The 19,716-nt window shown below is 37.5% G+C and overlaps 2 protein-coding genes and 1 long non-coding RNA gene across 4 annotated transcripts; 2 read left to right on the top strand and 1 right to left on the bottom strand.

The window, feature by feature from the left end:
• The first annotated feature begins 1,763 nt into the window (after positions 1-1,763).
• Positions 1,764-6,589, top strand: cunh12orf43 (chromosome unknown C12orf43 homolog). 2 transcript variants are annotated; one of them, XM_077223211.1, is made up of 7 exons: positions 1,764-2,188; positions 2,331-2,352; positions 2,451-2,549; positions 2,665-2,735; positions 2,957-3,044; positions 3,443-4,437; positions 6,302-6,589. In XM_077223211.1, exons 1-6 carry the CDS (start codon positions 2,092-2,094, stop codon positions 3,783-3,785), a joined length of 720 nt encoding a protein of 239 aa, XP_077079326.1. In that variant the 5' UTR covers positions 1,764-2,091; the 3' UTR covers positions 3,786-4,437; positions 6,302-6,589. The 2 variants fall into 2 exon arrangements, with proteins under 2 accessions (XP_077079326.1, XP_077079325.1); XM_077223210.1 differs by having other exon boundaries at positions 3,443-4,432.
• Positions 4,233-18,440, bottom strand: hnf1a (HNF1 homeobox a). The gene is made up of 10 exons (XM_077223203.1): positions 17,825-18,440; positions 14,759-14,958; positions 14,488-14,668; positions 10,791-10,993; positions 10,440-10,588; positions 8,417-8,558; positions 8,158-8,334; positions 6,987-7,102; positions 6,311-6,395; positions 4,233-4,418 (listed from the first exon to the last, which is right to left on the bottom strand). The coding sequence occupies exons 1-10, from the start codon at positions 18,118-18,120 to the stop codon at positions 4,288-4,290; spliced, it is 1,680 nt and encodes a 559-aa protein (XP_077079318.1). The 5' UTR covers positions 18,121-18,440; the 3' UTR covers positions 4,233-4,287.
• LOC143732286 (uncharacterized) lies at positions 17,634-18,747 on the top strand. Its single transcript, XR_013201086.1, has 2 exons — positions 17,634-17,701; positions 17,817-18,747. It is a non-coding gene; the product is annotated as an uncharacterized LOC143732286 (long non-coding RNA).
• The last annotated feature ends 969 nt before the right edge of the window (positions 18,748-19,716 follow it).

Below are 19,716 nucleotides of genomic sequence, written 5' to 3' on the forward strand. Positions count from 1 at the left end.
GTTGTAAATTTAAAAGTAAGACGTAAATCACATTACTTATAATGCATTACCCCCAACACTGATTGTTAATAATGTTTCAAGATGAACTTATATTGGACTGAAGTTTAATTGATAATCCCTCGGATCAAATATATATAAAAACTGCTTTATGGCATTTCGACATAAACACACACTCCGCCCTCAATGTGTATGATGTATTACCCACCTTGGTAGACATAGCTCCACACGATAAAGTTGGCCGGCTCCGATAATAACAAATGCACATGAGCAGCGGTAGAAAGGGGGAGAAGTGTCGTTTTTTACGACATTGTTGTGAAATATACGCCTCACAGCTGTAGGGGGAGCTCGTTGAGAAAACATGCGACAACAAAAGTGAAAATCAGCGAAGAAATAGCTAGGGTTGCCGAATGCCCCTTTAAGGGTTAGTTCACTCAAAATTTTTAAATTTGTACCCTCATGAGTCATGTAGTTCCAAACCTGTAAAACTTTTATACATCTTCAGCACACAAATTGTGATATTTTTAATGAAATCTGAGAGATTTCTGTCCCTCCACTGACAGCTATGTAACTACTTTGACGCTTCAAAAAGTTCATAAAGAGATCATAAAACTAATCCATATGAATTGAGTGGTTTAGTCCAAATTTTTGGAAGAGACTCTATCGGTATATATGATGAACAGATTTAATTTAGGCTTTTATTCACATAGCCTAAATATTGTTTAGCGAACATAAACAGAAGTTCAACCGAACCTGTTTGACCCGCGAGAGTAAACCTCTTGCTAAAGCTCAAACGGGCTGCGTAACACGAGAATGAACCTCATTGGTTCTTGCAGAAGCTCAAATGTCCTGCGTAACACGAGAATGAAGCTCATTGGTTCTCGCAGAAGCTCAAACGTGCTGCGTAACATGAGAATGAAGCTCATTGGTTCTTGCAGAAGCTCAAATGTCCTGCGTAACACGAGAATGAAGCTCATTGGTTCTCGCAGAAGCTCAAACGTGCTGCGTAACATGAGAATGAAGCTCATTGGTTCTTGCAGAAGCTCAAACGTGCTGCGTAGCACGAGAATGAAGCTCATTGGTTCTTGCAGAAGCTCAAACGTGCTGCGTAGCACGAGAATGAAGCTCATTGGTTCTTGCAGAAGCTCAAACGTGCTGCGTAGCACGAGAATGAAGCTCATTGGTTCTTGCAGAAGCTCAAACGTGCTGTGTAACACTAGAATGAACCTAATTGGTTCTTACACACGTCAAGCAAACATGCGTAAGCTTCCATTTACCACAACTGATGTGTGAGCTGATCAGTGTTCATATGAATAAAAGCCTAAATTAAATCTGTTTATCGTATAAAGCGATCGTGCCTCTTCAGAAAATTTGGACTTAACTGCTCTATTCATAAGGATTAGTTTTACGATCTCTTTATGAAGTTTTTGAAGCGATCAAAAAGATCTTAATTTATATTCCGAAGATGAACAAAAGTGTTACGGGTTTGAAACGACATGAGGGTGAGTAAATAATGACAGAATTTTTGGGTTAATTAACCCTTTAATCTCAAACAACTCTGCACTGACCTTGAATCAAGAATTATGGGTTTGGGGTGGGTGGGGGAACTTAAATAAGTGTATAATGTTTAAATAAGTACATAATGTTTAATTAGCTATAAATACTTTAAGGTGTTGATTGTGTATGTCTTGGTAGGGGCAAGATAGATTAGCCCTCCCTCCCCAGAATTACACCTAAATTACTGTTTTAGCTCCATTACAGCAGGGGGCAGTAGAGCACCTTATGCTTGATGCTGCAACCTGAGCGTTGTTTTTCGTTTTAACTACATGTGAAACGAAAGCTCGTGTGGATTTTGAATTTGAATACGTGACGGTAAAGTGGAGAATTCAATTGCACTTTGTATCAGTCACTTTTAAGCATTTCTTCCGAAATGCTGCACCAGTGTCTACTTTAATGTCTGTCGTCGTTCCTGCGTTATTTGCGCGTCATGTCACCCAGTCTAAACTAATAGCATGCTTGAAATCTCAACTGCGTAACTTAGTTTCATAGCTACAAACTGATGTTTTTATTCATTTAAACTGATCAACCTTGAGGATGTCTGAAAGCAGCAGCAGTGAGGATGAAAACTCTGCGAGACTAAAAGAAGCTGTCTGGAGCTTTGGACCACAGGATATCAAGATCAATGGAAACGGTAAGTTAACGTGATTTATAGAGATCTTTATTTTTTCGAGATGTAACTTATGCCGTGAATAATATGAGATTAAATGACTTAACTTACCAATGAAGCGTTAACATGTATATCTGAGGACTAATGCTGCTTTTATCCCACACAGATGGAGAAAACAAAAGTCGTAGGTGAGTCAGTATTTAAAACTCTTTGAGATTGGATCTCAGTCATGAGACTGACATGAGTTTGGATATCTGTCATGAGTTTGGATATCTTTGTTACACAGAGTCGATGTTTCAAAGCATGAACATGATGGAAATGAGCTCGGGACAACACCTGAGTTTCAATCCCATGTGGCAAAAAAGTTAGGAGCCATATTAGACGGGTGAGACACTACAAATCAAGATATTCCTCACGTTCAACTTCTGAGTATATTTGTCATTATCTTTTATTTCTCTGCTGGTCAATCAGTACAATTTCTCTCCCTCACTTAACTGTAGGTGCATTTCAGAAGTGTTTTCTAAGACAGTTGTCTCAGAACCTGGTCAGTCCAAAAACAGGGATGAAGAAGGTAAGCGAACTCATCAACTGCCAATAGCGATCTTATAATTCAGATTTTCCTTGAGGTGTGTCAAGAAAAAGGATTTAAAATCTTAAGAATTACTACAGTATTTGTACATTAACGCAAAGTTGCAAAGTGACAGATGTACAATAATATACATAATATCCACAAATCCCTCAGTTAAATATCTGGATTTCAAATAGCTGACTGTTTCATGTCATTTTCTAAAGGTTTCCGTCTGTTCTCCACATCTACCTCTGGAAAATGGATGGAACAATCACCTCCAGCTCCTAAAAGGAGACCAATTCCCAGCTCTAGGTGAGTCTGAGTCCTGCTTATGATAGAACATGAACACTAGGGTGAATTTCACGAAAACATTCATTGGCCATATTTCACCTCTTAATTAGGTGGGTTTTTTTGTTTTTTTAAGGGGAAAAAGAACATTAAAGGGTGAGTTCCCAAAAAATGAAAATTCTGTCATCAGTTACTCAACCTCTTATTGTTCCAAATAAACAATAAGTAGAATACTTAATTGTCATAAATGTCACAATGCAAATAATAGAAAAATAGCTTTTCATTGCCATTTCAATGTGCTCTGTCTGTCCATCTTTCTATCTATCTGTCTTTAATAATTATCAACAAGCTAGTAAGTTTATAATACATTTTGCATTAATGACAATCTGTGTAAAAAGCATCTTGTTTCTTTATTTCTGCAGTGACAGTGACAGTGAGATGGAGATGAGGCTTAGAGAAGCTGCTGTGTCTGTGTCAGACATTCTCGGCCCTTTAGCCCAAACCCTCACAGAGAAGACAGAGGGGAAAAGTACGACAAACGTAGAGTCTGGAAAGGAGGACACAGTCGCAAAGAAGACAAAGAAAAAGAAGAAAAGAAAAACGTTCACTGAGGGAAGTGAGGAGAAAAGTATTGATGTATCAGAGAAACAGTCTAATGGGAAAGGAACAGAAGCGCAAACAACCGTGGTAGAGAATTTGACAAAGAAAAAAAAGAAGAAAAAGAAAAGAAAAAAGTTGGATTCATCAAAGGGCGATGATGAATGAAAGACTTAATTGCTCGAAATAGCAATTATTCTGTTTATGCTGTTCTGGATGCTTGTATATTGTTTTATGTTCATTAACAGTTGACTGCTAAGTTAAAAGAACGTGTTTCTTGCCAGTTTAGCATTTTCATGCTATAAATCCTTCCCAAGAAAATCATCAATAAAGTAAAGTTTATTTTGCCATGTTACTAAAAACATATTTTTCTAGAGACTGATCTAGCAGACTGAAATCTAGAACAGTTACATTTTATTTTACATGCATTTTTTATTACAATCACACATTTGAAACCTGAAACTAATTATATACGTGTTCACACGAGTTGTTTTAAATTAAAACTTGATTGTCCTTTTATTGAGCCTAATTTAATGATTTGTGAAAAACATCATCATTAGCATGGGTAGGCAGCAGAAGGAGAGATCATTGTTTTTTTGTATGGTTGGTTTTTCATTGTCTGTTTGCTCTCGACAGCTTTTGGAAGTGATATTGTCATCAGTAGCTGCAGCTATTGTGCAGTAGGGACCATCTGTGTAGGGATGTAAGGGTCGATGTCCCCTGGTGAAGAGGAGAGCAGGTGTGAAGGATGGGTTTCACTTGTCTGGGTCTGAGGGTAGTGCTCCAAACTACCTGAAGATACTGGAAATTTAAAGGTGAAGTGAGTGAGATTGTGAGTGAGAAAAGTGTAAACATTAAGCCTTCTAGACACCGTCTAAACATACTGTTCACACACACTCCGTTTGCAGTATGCATTGTAGTAGGCTACGTATGCGGTGCAGGAGCAGCACGACGCATTTGCAGTGAGCTGCTTATCCGCGGCTTTAAACGGAATAAATATAAACAACGCTATCGATTCATGATTTCTATATAGATTTATATAGAAATATAGGCCTATATTAAGTTGCTCAAGGAAGTGGCTAAACATTTAGACATGATACTTCTTACGTAAAAATGTAGTAATCACAAATACTTTAAACTAACTTACCATCCACACCATCAGCCGAAGAAATTGTCTCCCATGCCATTTCTTTCGTTTTTAAAACTTTATATGAAAAGTCCTGCTGGTCATTCGTGTTTTCACCTCACTGTTTTCGTCATCCATTGTTGCTTTCTTGTTCCGAGTGTAGTTCTCTGACCACCAGCATGTCACATAATAGCATGGTGCGTTCTAGTGTATCTCACATTAAAAAAAAGTACTTTAGATATATTTTGTACCGCATTAGTTATTTTTGCAACTCCTGGTAAGTCTAAGGAAGCTTGTTTCCGCCAGAGAATAATAGATTTAGCGACTTTTTGTCTTACAATTCTGCCTTTCCCCCCGCAATTGCGAGTTTATATCTAAATTAAAGAAATAAAATCAGAATTGTGAGATAAACTCGGGTATAACATGCAATTGACTGACTTTATTTCTCGCCATTCTGACTATATCTTGCAATTCTGAGAAGAAAAAAACAAACATCTGAATTATGGGAGAAAAGGTCAGAATTGTGTGATAAAAGTTTGATTTTTTTTTTCTTATTTCGTGGCGGAAACAAGCTTTCATAGTTTTGCTTTTCTTTACTGTGAAAAATAATAGGCCTATACTCTATGCATTTATGGTAAAATTGCTATATTCTCATGTCGACCTGTGTAGGCTACATTTTGACCACGAATTCCGCGACTAGATGCGAAACTATCGCTGCACTGCACCGATCCCACACTGACCGCGCCACAGCCGTCTGCAGTGTGAATGCTCGTATGCCTGTTTCATGGACATGGAAAATACACTCTGCAAACGGAGTAAGTGTGAACCTAGTCTCGCGTAGCCAGAGCTTCAGACTGACGGCAGAACGGTTCGTGGGCGTGATGTCTGAGGCTGAGACTAGTGTGAACCTGGCATCAGTCTCTTTACAGCTCGGGGCGTGGCTACGTAAAGAAGGTGGAGCCGAAGGTTATTTGCCGGTGCGGGGCCATGACTGATGTGCGGGGCCATGACTGATGTGCAAGCACTGATGGAAATTCAACTTTGTGTCCAGAAGTGCAAGTCCTAAGATTAAACATGAACTCGCCGAAGTGAACGGGGCATTGAGATGTAGAAGTTTAAAATGCGTACTCGGCTTCAAAGAGTTGTGGCGTGTCACTTCAAAAAATGCTCAAATTTATAAGTGAGATGCTCGCGTTTGCTCTTTAGACAGTGATAGCTTATTTAACTTCTTACTTGACACATAGGAACACAGCTAAAAGTTTTCCAAATAGCCTATATTGGACTTTTTATTTTAAGTAGCCTACTTTTACCCAGACAGCAACAGTGTCGGCCCACATCTGGTAGCCTACACGTAGATTCCACACATACCAGATGTGGGCCGGATCTGGGCCGACACTGTGTTGCTAAGTACCAGTTAAGAAGTTTATTTTTGCAATCCCGCTAGGTGTCACTATGTTGCAGAAATTACATTCTTCATTTTTAATTAAAGGAGAATCATAGATGGGTAATGCAGTGGTTTCATAGTAGTAGTAACATCTGAATTTGGCTACCGTTACAGGGTTTGTACCTGGTTCTGGTGAAGTGGATTGCAGATGTAAAGACTCCTCTTCAATGGGAGTGTCTGTGTGACCCTCAGGATCTGAGGTGAGAATCTGATCAGGAGGAAAAGGATTGATCATTTGAAAGAATCGCTGTAGATTCACAATAGTTTTACTTTAAAATTAAAGGCAAACGCTGTTTTGAATTTCTGTAACACAGTTTGTTTTGATTTGAATCACTAAATGGTAATGAATGTTGTCTTTGAATAGATTCAAATCCATAAAATAAATTCCATTCCTTGTTTTTATCTCATGGCCATTTTTACATGCACAAAAGTATTTATAGCTAATTCAGCATTTTTTTATGAAAATCAAAGGAACATCGTTTATTTGATATAGAACGCTTTTGAAACATGAATGTCTTTGTTGTCACTTTTGACCAATTTAATTCACCCTTGCAGAATATATAACAAACTGACCTTAAACATTTGAGCTCTAGTGCATCTCTAAAAGAGAATTATGGATATATTAATGTTTCAGTTTATTAAGAATATGCTGAATGTTATGTTGTATGAATATGCCAGTGAGCTTTGTGGAGCAGGCAAAACTTTCTTCTAAGTAAAGCCCAGTATATGAACCTTAATCTAAAAATGATGTGCATGTAAACATGGTCAGTGTGGTGAGATCGTGGTGTTTGCTTCTTGCCTGTCGAACAGCTGTGAGGTTAGTCAGTGTCCCAATGCTGTTGCTGTCTGCGATGACCATAGCCTGGGACAGGAGACTGGAGGAGGGGTAAGAGCTCAGGTCTGCTTTGCTATACACTGAAAAACACAATATATAAGCAGAATTTGGTTAACTAGGTTTTTATATGGTTCTTGTCCATTCAAAACTCCTCGGCACCATGCTATTGTTGTGTAGAAGCTAAAGTGTTCTGATTCCGGCATAATTAATAATTTATTTCTGCGTTTAAAATAAGTCTCTTATGTTCACAAAAGCAGCATTTATTTGATCAAAAACAGCAATATTACTTTTTAAAATTATTTTAATATATTTTAAAATGCAAATTTATTTTTCTGAATTTTCAGCATTATTACTCAGTCTTCAGTGTCACATGATCCTTCAGAAATCATTCTAATATGCTGATTTGCTGCTCAGTTATTTTGTTATTGTTGCTTAATTGTTTTTTAATAATGGTTCTTAATGTTAGTAATATTTTTGTGGAAACTGACATTTTGTTTTCAGGATTCTTTAATGAATAGAAAGTAAAACAAATTAACAGAAAGAAATATTTTGTAACATTATAAATGACTTTACTTTCACTTTTGATCAATTTACTGCATCCTTGCTTAATTAATGTTCCTTTCCTTTTTTTTCTGTTTTTTCTTTTTCATTTCACTACCCAGAATGGTAGTGTATCACTGTTTCCACAAAAATATTAGCATCACAAATGTTTTCGACATTGATAATAATAAGAAATGTTTCTTGAGCAGCAAATCAGCATGTTTGAATGATTGCTGAAGGATCATGTGACACTGAAGACTGGAGTAATGATGCGGAAAATTCATCTTTACCATCACAGGAATAATTACATTTTAAAATATATTAAAATAGAAAACACTTATTTTAAATTAATAACATTTCATTATATTGTTGCTATTACTGTATTTTTGATCAAACAAATGCATCCTCGCTGAGCATAAGGAACTTCTTTCAAAAAATATTAAGAAAATCAAAATTCCAAACTTTTGACTGCTATAGTGTATGTGGTTGCTATGATGTTTTGGATGGTTTCTAAGAAATCACTAGATGGTTTTAATCAGAAATGTTCCCCCATAGGCATGTTTGTCTTAGAAAGCACCACTAATGAATTACTTACTGTGGCATGGGAACTGTGCCATTGTTGCCATGAAGGAGCTTGGGCCAATGTGCGACTGGAGCTGCTGTGCTATTGGCTGCTGAGGTGAGGCTTGAAGCTGCTGCTGAAACGAGATTGGCTGAAGGGTAGTAAACCCTCCCCCCATGTTGACTGTCTGTGGTTGAGAGGACGTCAAACCTACAGTGAAATACATGTATTGACATTAATTAGCAGTGTTTTGGTGTTAAACTGTTCATGTAGATCGCTATATGCATTATACCTATGAGAAGTGAGGAGTCTCCTAGACTCATTACACTTGGTAGGGAGGCCATGATCAGTCCTGGAGGGGCAGCGGAGGATCCGGACAATCCGTGCAAGGAAGTGAGAGTACTGACAGGAGGTAAAGAGCCACCACCAGATACCTAAGAGTGGAATAAAAACTCAGACTGTCAGGCTTCAGTTTCCATTTGCACCACATGAAAAGCTCAATAAACCTAAAAAAAATAGGTATAAAAAAAAACTGAAAATGTAAAGATAAATGTAAAATATCTCTTTTTGAGCCATGTGGTCATAATATGTCACTACATTTAAGATGATGTCAGAAACAGGAAATTTCTTTAATATTAAAATATCACATATTGAATGCATAATATATTCATTTCAATATAAGGCAGGCTTCAGTTTTTAGTACATTATCCATTTAATATGTAATGTGATAGGTCGCAAAGTGGCTGCTGTAAATATATAAAACATTAATAAAAATTGTTACACACACACTTTGAACAACATGAGGGAGAGTAAATAACCTCAAATTTTTAATACAGAAATAAGAAATTATTGGAAAATCCCCCATTAGGTGGCGGCAAGACAGCCAATAATGTGTGAGAAATTGAATCATTCTATTAATTCAAAATGACTGATTTCATTCAGGAACAGGCAAGTCTTACATTTATGAATAGGTCATTGAATCATTCAATCAACCAATTTGTTCAAAACGCGGACCATTCAGGAACGAAACACAAATGCGGGTTGCTCAGATGTGCTACGATTCTCCTATTAAGTTGTAAAAACAATACTGTGTCTAAAATATAAAACAAGCCACTTACGGTAATAATAACTTATTGTTTGTCAAACTGTTGAATACAATCAATATCACATTTGCAATCATGCTGATATTCAGGGGAAACAAAGGCACTTATACTGTATGTTATACATGCAAAGAAAAAAAAAACACTAGAAAAGGGGCATTTTTTGCACCCATATCTTGAATTTTGGAAGCAATTTGGAGGCATTTTTGCCCCAAAGCCCTGTTAAAAGTAGGGTACGTAATTTGGGAGAGGCTAGGAATAACAAGCTAGCTTTAAAAGTATAAGATCCCACCTTCCCTTCAGAGTGTTTAGGTAGAACTGTAAAATGTGGATTCTGTTTGTTTTTTGGCGCTCAGTGACTGTATATTATTTTGCATAGCTTCACGGAACACGCAGATGACGTGTGATGTCTGCGCGAGCAGGGCAAGCAGAGGTATGGAAACACAAATGCCGACAGGCAGTTAGGACATCGCATTATTGGATGAAAATTTTTTTAATCCTGAGACTTCCACAGAATATATATGTTCATTTTTTAATATTTAGACCACTTCTATTATTGATTGCTATCAGGACGTAGCCTAGAAATCTAGACGCACCCTAGTGGCAGCAAAATTTATTTTGCAGCCAGTGTGGTCTAGCAACTCTCCGTTGGCTTTCGAGCTGGAAAAACCAAACTCTGCCCAGGCCAATCAGATCGTGTATAGAGTAGGCGGGCGGGCTTAACATAATGACGACAGAGTTGCGACTGTTCACTGCTACTTGAAAACAAAGAATGGCTGCTGCTGCTGTCGAACAGCGGCCTTTCGATTCGGCTTTGGCCGCGACTGGAGAATTTTAAGTTAAACTTTTCTTTGAAACAAGAATAAAGAACGGCTTTGCTCTGACTCTGACTCCGTCGCTCGGACTACGTTACCTTCTTCGTAGCTCTGGTTGGTTGTAGCACTATTTGGAAGACAACCGTTTATCCCGCCCCTCGTATTGAGCCCTGTCAATGGTGAGTTCCCTGACCTAACATCTTGATGTGGGTCTGGCATGCCAGGCTAATCAGGATGGGAAGTGCATTTCAACTGGTATAACAAAAAGTGTTAATTAATAGAGACTGGCTACCCTACCTTTAATTGCCGACCTGCATTCCGTTATTGTGAAAACAGACTTTAATCCTTTAATCTCACTGATTTATTGTGATATGTGTCAAGTAGTGTATTTTATTCTCACTGGTTTAAGATGGTGTGCATCCAGGAGTGTATGACTGGGTTCTAGCTGAACTGGACTGGCGAGACGACCGCCACCACCCCTGTCTTCACCACTGGAGCTTCTCATTGTGCCCAAACTCTCACACAGCACTGACTGGCTGTACTTCAGACCTTCAGTGAATGGACAAAAGAGAAAGATAGGTAAAACAGGCCAGATTTAGGGAGAAATCTTCAAAGAATTCTTCTAGGTCATTCAAAATCAACCCATTGGGCATTAAAAAGGTTTCAAAATGGAGTAATTATTTTTGCGCAAATGACAAGCATCAGTCAACAGATGGTATAAGTATTGGTATAAGGTTGAATGACTTCGTACCTGGTGAAGGACTAGATGATAATGTTTGTCCTGTGGAGGAAGCAGATTGGCTGCTGTAGGGAACATCCAGTGCTAGTTTGTGGCGAAAGGCCTCCTCTTTACGCCGATTCGCGAACCAATTGTATACACGAACCTCTGTGACCAAATTAGAGCCCAGGCCAGCCAATTGAGAAGGAGAAACTCCCCTCTGAAGACACTCTGCTCTAAAACACACACATGCATTCAAGCGGTATTACCCAGCTTCTGCTTACCCATATGTGAATAAAAGCCTAAATTAAATCTGTTCATCATGTAAATCGACCGTATCTCTTCAGAAGACTTAAACAGCTCGATTCATATGGATTTCTTTTGCGATCTCTTTAAGAATGTTTTGAAGCGTTTGGTGTAATTAGGCTTTTAACCCTCATGTGGTGTTCAAAACCCTATAACACCTGTGTTGTTCGCGGTCAAAAATGACCGGACCATAAAAAAAAAACTTATAAATCACTCATTATACCATATTTTCACCCAATCTTGGATTCAATCTTTTTGTCAACATGTTCCCTTTCAATTAGGACTGGTTTTATATTTTGATTTGCATCTGAATAATCATAGGCCTCATTTATTTGAGAGTAGGCATTTCATTTTTTGAGTAATTTTTTAAATATTTTTGAATAATTTTGGAAATATTAAATAAAATCTGAAAAAAATTGGTATTGTTGATCACACTAGTCAACTTACAATTTTCACCAGGAATTTTGTTTTGAAACTTTTGTTTTGTAAAAAATATGGCACATAGTCACACTTGTGGTGTTCCCGGTCAAAAAGGACCGGCCTATAAAAAATAGCTTATAAATTACTCTTTATACCATATTTTCACCCAATCTTGGATTCAATCTTTTTGTCAACATGTTCTCTTTCAATTAGGATTGGTTTTATATTTTGATTTGCATCTGAATAATCATAGGCCTCATTTATTTGAGAGTAGGCATTTCATTTTTGGAGTAATTTTTTTAAACATTTTTGAATAATTTTGGAAATATTAAATAAAATCTGAAAAAAAATTGGTATTGTTGATTACACTAGTCAACTTAAAACTTTCACCAGGAATTTTGTTTTGAAACTTTTGTTTTGTTCATGTTCATTATTTTCATGTACACATATGAGCATGTGTGCTTGCAAATATCGAGCCCTTGGACCTGTGCATGTATCGATACATTTATACACACGCTACCCAGACACACACACGTTAAAACACACACACTTTTTTGAGTATGACACACATTCTTTTCCACAGAGAGAAATTTTATCCTACCCTAACCTGCATCTAATATACATTTATTCATCTGACATTAACACACACACACACACACACACACACACACACACACACACACACACACACACACACACACACACACACACACACACACACACACACACACACACACACACACACACACACAGTCAAAAATCTGATGAATAACATCAAGTGCAGAGAGCTGCTTTGCCATTGTGCTGCCACAAATGAATGACAAGCAAAGTGCTGTGAGGCATTTATATATGCCTGTGCTATCACATGATGTATATTTGTAAATATTGTCTAGTTCTGTGTGAGAACCTCACAGTTCCAAAACAAAATGTCATAATATTTTGTCTGGAAGCTGTGATGAAACGAGAACATGAAAGAAAGATTCTTTTGAAGCCGGCGGGTCACTGCAGTCACGGCCTGTGTGTGTGTGTGTGTGTGTGTGTGTGTGTGTGTGTGTCTGTGTGTATCTGTGTATCTGTGTATCTGTGTATCTGTGTGTGTGTGTGGTAATGTCAGATTAATAAATGTTTATTAGATGCAGGTTAGGGTAGGATCAAATTTCTCTCTGTGGAAAAGAATGTGTGTCATACTCAAAAAAGTTTGTGTGTTTTAACGTGTGTGTGTCTGGGTAGCGTGTGTATAAATGTATCGATACATGCACAGTACCAAGGGCTCGATGTTTGCAAGCACACATGCTCATATGTGTACATGAAAATAATGAACATGTTCCTGAAAACTAAATTGTTCTGTTATTTTCAGTCTCTCCCATTCACTTTCAATGGTCGCCATTGTGACCATTTTTGACCATGCCTACTCTCAGATAAATGAGGCCCACGATTAATCAGATTCAAACAGAAATATAAAACCAGTCCTAATTGAAAGAGAACAAGTTGACAAAAAGATTGAATCCAAGATTGGGTGAAAATATGGTATAATGAGTGATTTATAAGCTATTTTTTATAGGCCGGTCATTTTTGACCGGGAACACCACAAGTGTGACTATGTGCCATATTTTTTACAAAACAAAAGTTTCAAAACAAAATTCCTGGTGAAAATTTTAAGTTGACTAGTGTGATCAACAATACCAATTTTTTTCAGATTTTATTTAATATTTCCAAAATTATTCCAAAATTAAAAAAAAAAATACTCAAAAAATGAAATGCCTACTCTCAAATAAATGAGGCCTATGATTATTAAGATGCAAATCAAAATATAAAACCAGTCCTAATTGAAAGAGAACATGTTGACTAAAAGATTGAATCCAAGATTGGGTGAAAATATGGTATAATGAGTGACTTATAAGCTATTTTTTATAGGCCGGTAATTTTTGACCGGGAACACCACAAGTGTAACAAGGTAACAAAACCCCCACAAAAAAAAGAAGAAAATTTTCACACAAAAAAAGAGATTTAGTTATACCGTTTGGGAACAAAGTCACTAAGTTTCAGTCCAAAGCGATAACATTAACTAGTATTTTCGGGAAAAAGAAAATCTTCTCCGGGTCAAATTGACCCGAACACCACATGAGGGAATGGATGAACAGAAATCTCTCAGATTTCATTAAAAATATCTTAATTTGTGTTTAGAATATAAACAGTATTATAGGATTGAAATGACATGAGGGTAAATAAATATTGAAAGAATTTTAAAAATTTGGGTGAACTATTCCTTTAACCCTTAAACGCATATCTTGGGTCTTTAGCGACCTGGGAAGGCGTTCACTATCCTCCTTCTCCTCGTTCATTTTTTAAAGTTAGACATCAACCTTCTTAGTATTCCTCCATCAATTCATTATGAGCAATATAACAAGAAAAACAATAAAATCATAGAAGAATGTCTGTTTCCCCATTCATTTATTGTAAAAAATTGTATATGGTCGCAAGGTTTGTAACAATGTATACGTATAAGAAAAAGTTAATTTTTTTCTGCACAACAACAATTGAATCTTTGATGCTGAATTGAACACAATGATAATGTGACGTTTCACTCAAAGTTACCACAGGCAGAAAACAAAAGAATAGGAAGAATCATCAGCAAAACTTGAAATGGCTCAGTGATTTACTGCAGAGCAAGAATTGAACGCAATCAAATATTAGAGTCACTGTCACTTGATGGTGGATCTGGTGAAGAAGCTGTCAGCGAAAATGATAGTTTTGAATATGTTTGATAGTTAAGAATATGTTTGAGCTTGCGAATATGAGTCAGATGCTGAATGTACTGTAATTGTTACGGTAATATCAGGAGAGTTTTAAATTATTGTGACAGGTAAGATCCATCCGTGATAGATATAGATCCGGGTTGCTTAAGACCCGAATATATATAATAATGATTGGCGAGACATTCATGAATTTAAGGGTTGAAATCAATTTGGGTTATGACGCCCAGTTCACTCCTGTGTTCATTTACCTGTTGCACTCCTCCACCAGTCCCTCCCTCTCCTCCTTACTGGGGTTCTTCTGTCGTTCATAAGCCTGGAACAGGATTTGCTGGGAGGCAGGACCCCATTTGAATCGATTCCTCCGTCCCTTTCTCACATCCTCCCCGGATTCCTCTCCTGACATGACACCGCGACTGGCATTGGTGAATTCTGCATTAATCAGTGTGAGAGATGAATTAATTCTAATAGTGTACAAAAACAAAATCTTGTAAAAGAGAAATAAGAAATGTCAATACTCACGTTGGCTGATCTCTGTCTGTTTCTTGATGTACCAGCTGTACAGGGCGGCACGCTTTTGGTTCTTCATGGGTGTGCCCTTGTTGAGGTGTTGGGAGAGATGGGATTGGTTGAGGCCCGTGGACTCCACCACCTCTCTCTGGGGTAGGTTGTGCTGCTGCATGTAACTCTTCACTATTTTAGCCACATGCCAGGGATCCTGTCTAACACACCAACACATTAATACATTATAATATGCATTTCCGAATATCTCCAAAAAAGTTTAAAAGTGTATGAACAGCATGACCCTTATTTCGTGATAATTCGTGCCTATAAATTTCAGGATTTATTTTATTGTCTCTCAAGAATCATATTTTTCCATCTTAATTATGTGATTACGGCCTTCCAAAATATTCGATATGAATTTTAATTACGGTCAGTAAAGACCGTTTCCAGATAATCCTGGGAAAAAAAGTATCACAGTTTCCTCAGAAATATTTAGCAGCACAAATGTTTTCAACATTGATTATAATAAGAAATGTTTCTGAGCAGCAAATCAGAATGTTTGAATGATTTCTGAAGGATCATGTGACACTGAAGACTGGAGTAATGATGCGAAAAATTCTGCTTTGATCACAGGAATAAATTACATTTTAAATTATATACAAATAGAAAACACTTATTTTAAATTGTAATAATATTTCACAATATTTCTGTCTGACTGTATTTTGATCAAATAAATGCAGCCTTGGTGAGCATAAGAGACTTGCAAAAATATTTAAAAAATATCTAACTGACCCCATTATTTTTAATGGTAGTGCATAACTCAAGAAATCCTGGTATCTCTCAGTTTTTGGTATCACGTTACAATTTTTAAAAAAGTACAAAAAAATGTCATATAATGGCATTAAAGGAGAACTCCGGGCAATTTTTAAGTTAATCTTGATCGTTAGACCTTTGTGAGTACTGACTATAGAAAAAAAAACGAACCGGATTGGTGCTTGCTACGCGGAGCTGCGACCGCGAATGCCCAGAGCTCCCACCCAGCTAAAACGGCAGCTATGGGGGCATCGACATAAAGAGCGTTTTTGAACCTCTTAACAGACACAAAATGCAATTAAAATGTCTGTCCAACATGAACAGGGACCCTACATGTGAACAATATGCGTTTAGCAACTTAGCCATTGTTTCAACTCACCTAAATAGTCTTTTAGACGGCAAGCTGTAGTCTCGCGCTGCAGTCCCGTGCTGTAGCCGGAAAAGGTAAACAATGTCCAGGTGGGAGGAGCGTTGATCATGTGCGCGGAGTTATGATCAGAGTTGATTACAAGTGAAGAAGAAATGGTTCGTGTTTGTGCCTTTCCGAATTGTGACAACAGAATGCGAAAATATAAGAGCTTATATTTTCATCGTCTTCCTTTCCATGACCTCGAGATTCTGCAGTTTGTGGCTAGTTGTATTTCAACTTGATGTGCAAACTCCCGTAGAAGTACTACGCGCTAAAGATTACCGCATTTGCAGTGAACACTTTGACAAGGATGACTACACACACTCAACACAGCGGGGCCGTTTGAAGAAAAATGCCATTCCATGTACGAAGACTCGTCGCACATGATCAACGCTCCTCCCACCTGGACATTGTCTACCTTTTCCGGCTACAGCACGGGACTGCAGCGCGAGACTACAGCTTGCCGTCTAAAAGACTATTTAGGTGAGTTGAAACAATGGCTAAGTTGCTAAACGCATATTGTTCACATGTAGGGTCCCTGTTCATGTTGGACAGACATTTTAATTGCATTTTGTGTCTGTTAAGAGGTTCAAAAACGCTCTTTATGTCGATGCCCCCATAACTGCCGTTTTAGCTGAGGGGAGCTCTGGGCATTCGCGGTCGCAGCTCCGCGTAGCAAGCACCAATCCGGTTCGTTTTTTTTTCTATAGTCAGTACCCACAAAGGTCTAACGATCAAGATTAACTTAAAAATTGCCCGGAGTTCTCCTTTAACTTGCAAATAAACAAAATTAATACTGATAAAGTCTGTTAAAAGAAAATTATCTCTTTTCGAGTTATGTGGTCAAATATATTTGATGATAAATATGATTTCATAAGCAGAAAGAATGTCTTTAATATTTCTCAGAACATTAGAAAACATTACATAGTGAAAGCATGAAATTGTAATTTTAGTACCAGTTAAAATTTAGTTTTTAATACATAAACCCTTTAAACTGTAATGTTGAACACACACACACTCACACACACGCACACGCGTATATTTATATTAGTACATAGTATATATTAGTATATATTACACCGATTGCACTGTTGCTTGTAACAAACCCTACAAAATATTCGGAACATTTTATTTTATTTTATATCAAGACAAAACACTTTACAAATGATTTGAGAGAAGGGTGAGTGGAAAGAGGAAGGATAATATAGAGGTAGAGATGGTGCAATGTTTACACTGTAAGATAAGGAAAGAGACACAGGGCCAAAGTCCAGTAAAAGAATAACCCCTGTGAAAGCAATACAAACACACAAAGTCTCACAAACATATCCAACAGCAATGCATTTCCCCTATACAAATCACTCATACATATAAAGCAATTTAAATAAAGAGCATTACAAATCCATTTTATCACTGTTCAAAGAGCCACATTTTTGGCAACAAACCTCCCTTCACAACAGCACTATCTTTACAATATCACCACAGTCTTGTGTACACAAACACACACACACACACACAGCGATGTCACTCTGTTAATTTTAACCAGTCGATGTAGCTCATTTATTAAAAAGATAGAAATGGCCAGAGAATAATGAATAGGGTGGGTAATTAGTAACTAAAAAAGGTGGAACCTCCTTTATATTCACCCCATCAGTTGGGAAGCACAGCATTAGAGGAGAGAGGAAGCCAATGAATAGGAATAGAAGAGAGAAGACCTGAGATCAGCCAGAGAAAAAGAAGAGGTTTAATAAGAGAATTATTTAGATGATGCCTCTTTAGAAGAGCATCATTTGAGGCACTAAAGTCTTGTTTGATAGTACAGCATGTGTGTTTTGGATTGATTGAAAGTTTTTTTAGTTACTTACTGCAACAGCTGGTCGACTTCAGCCCGTTGCCTGGCGGCCTCCTCTGGTGGAAGTCTCTCTAAATCATGGAAGATGGGAGGAGGATTGTCCATCTCTCCCTCCTCAGAGCTCTCTCCGTCGGCCCGGTCCGTTCTCTCTCCACCGGCCGAGCCGCGTTCTCGCTCCAGATCTCCCATGGCCTGGATCAGCAGCTCTTTGGACAGTCCCGAGCCCAGCAGAGACCACACCAGCTGCTCCTGCAAGGCCGACAGCCGGCCGCTTCCTTCTCCCGCTCTCCTCCCCTCTCCTCCCTCCATCTCTGGTGTTCTGAGGTGTTTTAGCAGCCGTTGTTCTTCTATAATTTCCTCGCACACACTTCGTGCGCAAACAGACGTACACACACGCAGTTATCGGACGCGTTCAGTATTCACCTGTTTCTCAGGGTTTGAGTTCTGTAGACCGTCCTTTAGAAGAAGAGCTTGTTTTCATTTTCTTTATCCTTTTCCTTGTTTTCCAGTGTTCCTCTGTTTCTGCTCCTGTATTAAGTCTAGACACCTGTTATCCTTTTGCTTTGAAATCAGATTTTTTGCTACTTGCTTTTCCCTTCATGCCCTCCTCCTTACTCTGTCGCTCTCTCTCTCTCTCGTTCTCTCCCCCTCTCTTTGTGAACTTTGGCCTCGGCCTGTGTTGAGGGTAAAGTGTAGAGTCTAACCATTCAGTGAAAATGAGCATTACAAACACATTCAACACTCAAACTGTAAGCTTGCCTGAGAGTCTTGAAACGTTTGAGACTCCTGTTTACACGTTCACATCACATACTGCACATATGTTTCTTAAAACTTCTTGCACTTTTATGTACCATACCATTTATGTACCAATTGTTGCAATTTAAAAATATATATATTTGAAAATGACATTAAAACTTTTCATGTTATTTATTACAATTGGAGCCCTTTAAGTATACATTTTATTTGATAGATTTTATTGTTTCACCCTTGTTCCAAACAGACATTTAATTAAAAAAATGGAAATTAATCATACAAATTTTTTTTGCATTTTTTAAACTGTGATAATTTCAATATTTATTGTTACACCAATTATGACTTCCCTTCAGTTGTGATGTCATTGTGATGTCATTTCACCATGACTAGCAATTTGAACACTAGTAAATGTTTATCAGACGTTTTTGTATTTTTTAACAAGACAATAGTGTCAGTGAAGAGTTGAAAATGAAATATATGCCAGTTGTTCTCATAGGGGGCTTAAAGCTGAATTACAATTATTTGTAAAAAACAAACAAACAAAAAAAAATCCTCGTTTTGTACAGGATTAGACGTAGCAATAAAGGAACCAGACATTTTGTTCCAAATGTGTGTATCAGCTTTAATTCTGCTAAATGATTAAATCAAGATAACAAAAGCAGTCAAATGTCAAAAGTATTCAAATGTGTCATTTAACTTAATCTGCCAAGGGGTGGAAAAATATGTCCAAATACTCTAATGTCAAAGAACTTTGCATAAACACAGGTTTATAAATAAAAGCTTTTTTTCACAAAATCTGTAATTTTCTGTTACTGTTTATGTAGTAAAACACCCACTGCAGCAGAAAACATCTGGGTCTTGTTTGCGGTTTCTTCTGTCATAATTCTAACCTTGAAACCTTGACCAGCCACGCATGTGAAAATCTAATGAGAATTTACCAAATACTTCTAATCTAGCTCAGAAGATATGAATCATGTCTTTGTGGTAGTTTTACTGATGATAATACAAAACTTCTTCACCTTGCAAATGGTTGTTGAAAGCAAAAATGAAATCAGCACCACAAAAAATTTAAGAAACAAATATTGGGTTTTAATTAAGCAAATATGATGTTTATGTGTCTGTTTATGTGACATCAGGCTGAGGTGTTTCATG

Source organism: Siphateles boraxobius, unplaced genomic scaffold (assembly GCF_051911475.1).
Source record: "Siphateles boraxobius isolate OS27281-9 unplaced genomic scaffold, OSU_SipBor_1 9, whole genome shotgun sequence".
NCBI classification, from domain to species: domain Eukaryota; kingdom Metazoa; phylum Chordata; class Actinopteri; order Cypriniformes; family Leuciscidae; genus Siphateles; species Siphateles boraxobius.

Excerpts from the sequence above, each read along its gene's own strand:
- cunh12orf43 (XM_077223211.1), top strand. The coding sequence starts at position 2,092 with ATGTCTGAAAGCAGCAGCAGTGAGGATGAAAACTCTGCGAGACTAAAA. Across the intron at positions 2,189-2,330 it reads TATCAAGATCAATGGAAACG|ATGGAGAAAACAAAAGTCGT; the intron begins GTAAGTTAACGT and ends TATCCCACACAG. Across the intron at positions 2,550-2,664 it reads TTAGGAGCCATATTAGACGG|GTGCATTTCAGAAGTGTTTT; the intron begins GTGAGACACTAC and ends ACTTAACTGTAG.
- hnf1a (XM_077223203.1), bottom strand. The coding sequence starts at position 18,120 with ATGGAGGGAGGAGAGGGGAGGAGAGCGGGAGAAGGAAGCGGCCGGCTG. Across the intron at positions 10,994-14,487 it reads CTGGTGGAGGAGTGCAACAG|AGCAGAGTGTCTTCAGAGGG; the intron begins GTAAATGAACAC and ends TGTGTGTTTTAG. Across the intron at positions 8,559-10,439 it reads ATGCACACCATCTTAAACCA|GTATCTGGTGGTGGCTCTTT; the intron begins GTGAGAATAAAA and ends TTCCACTCTTAG.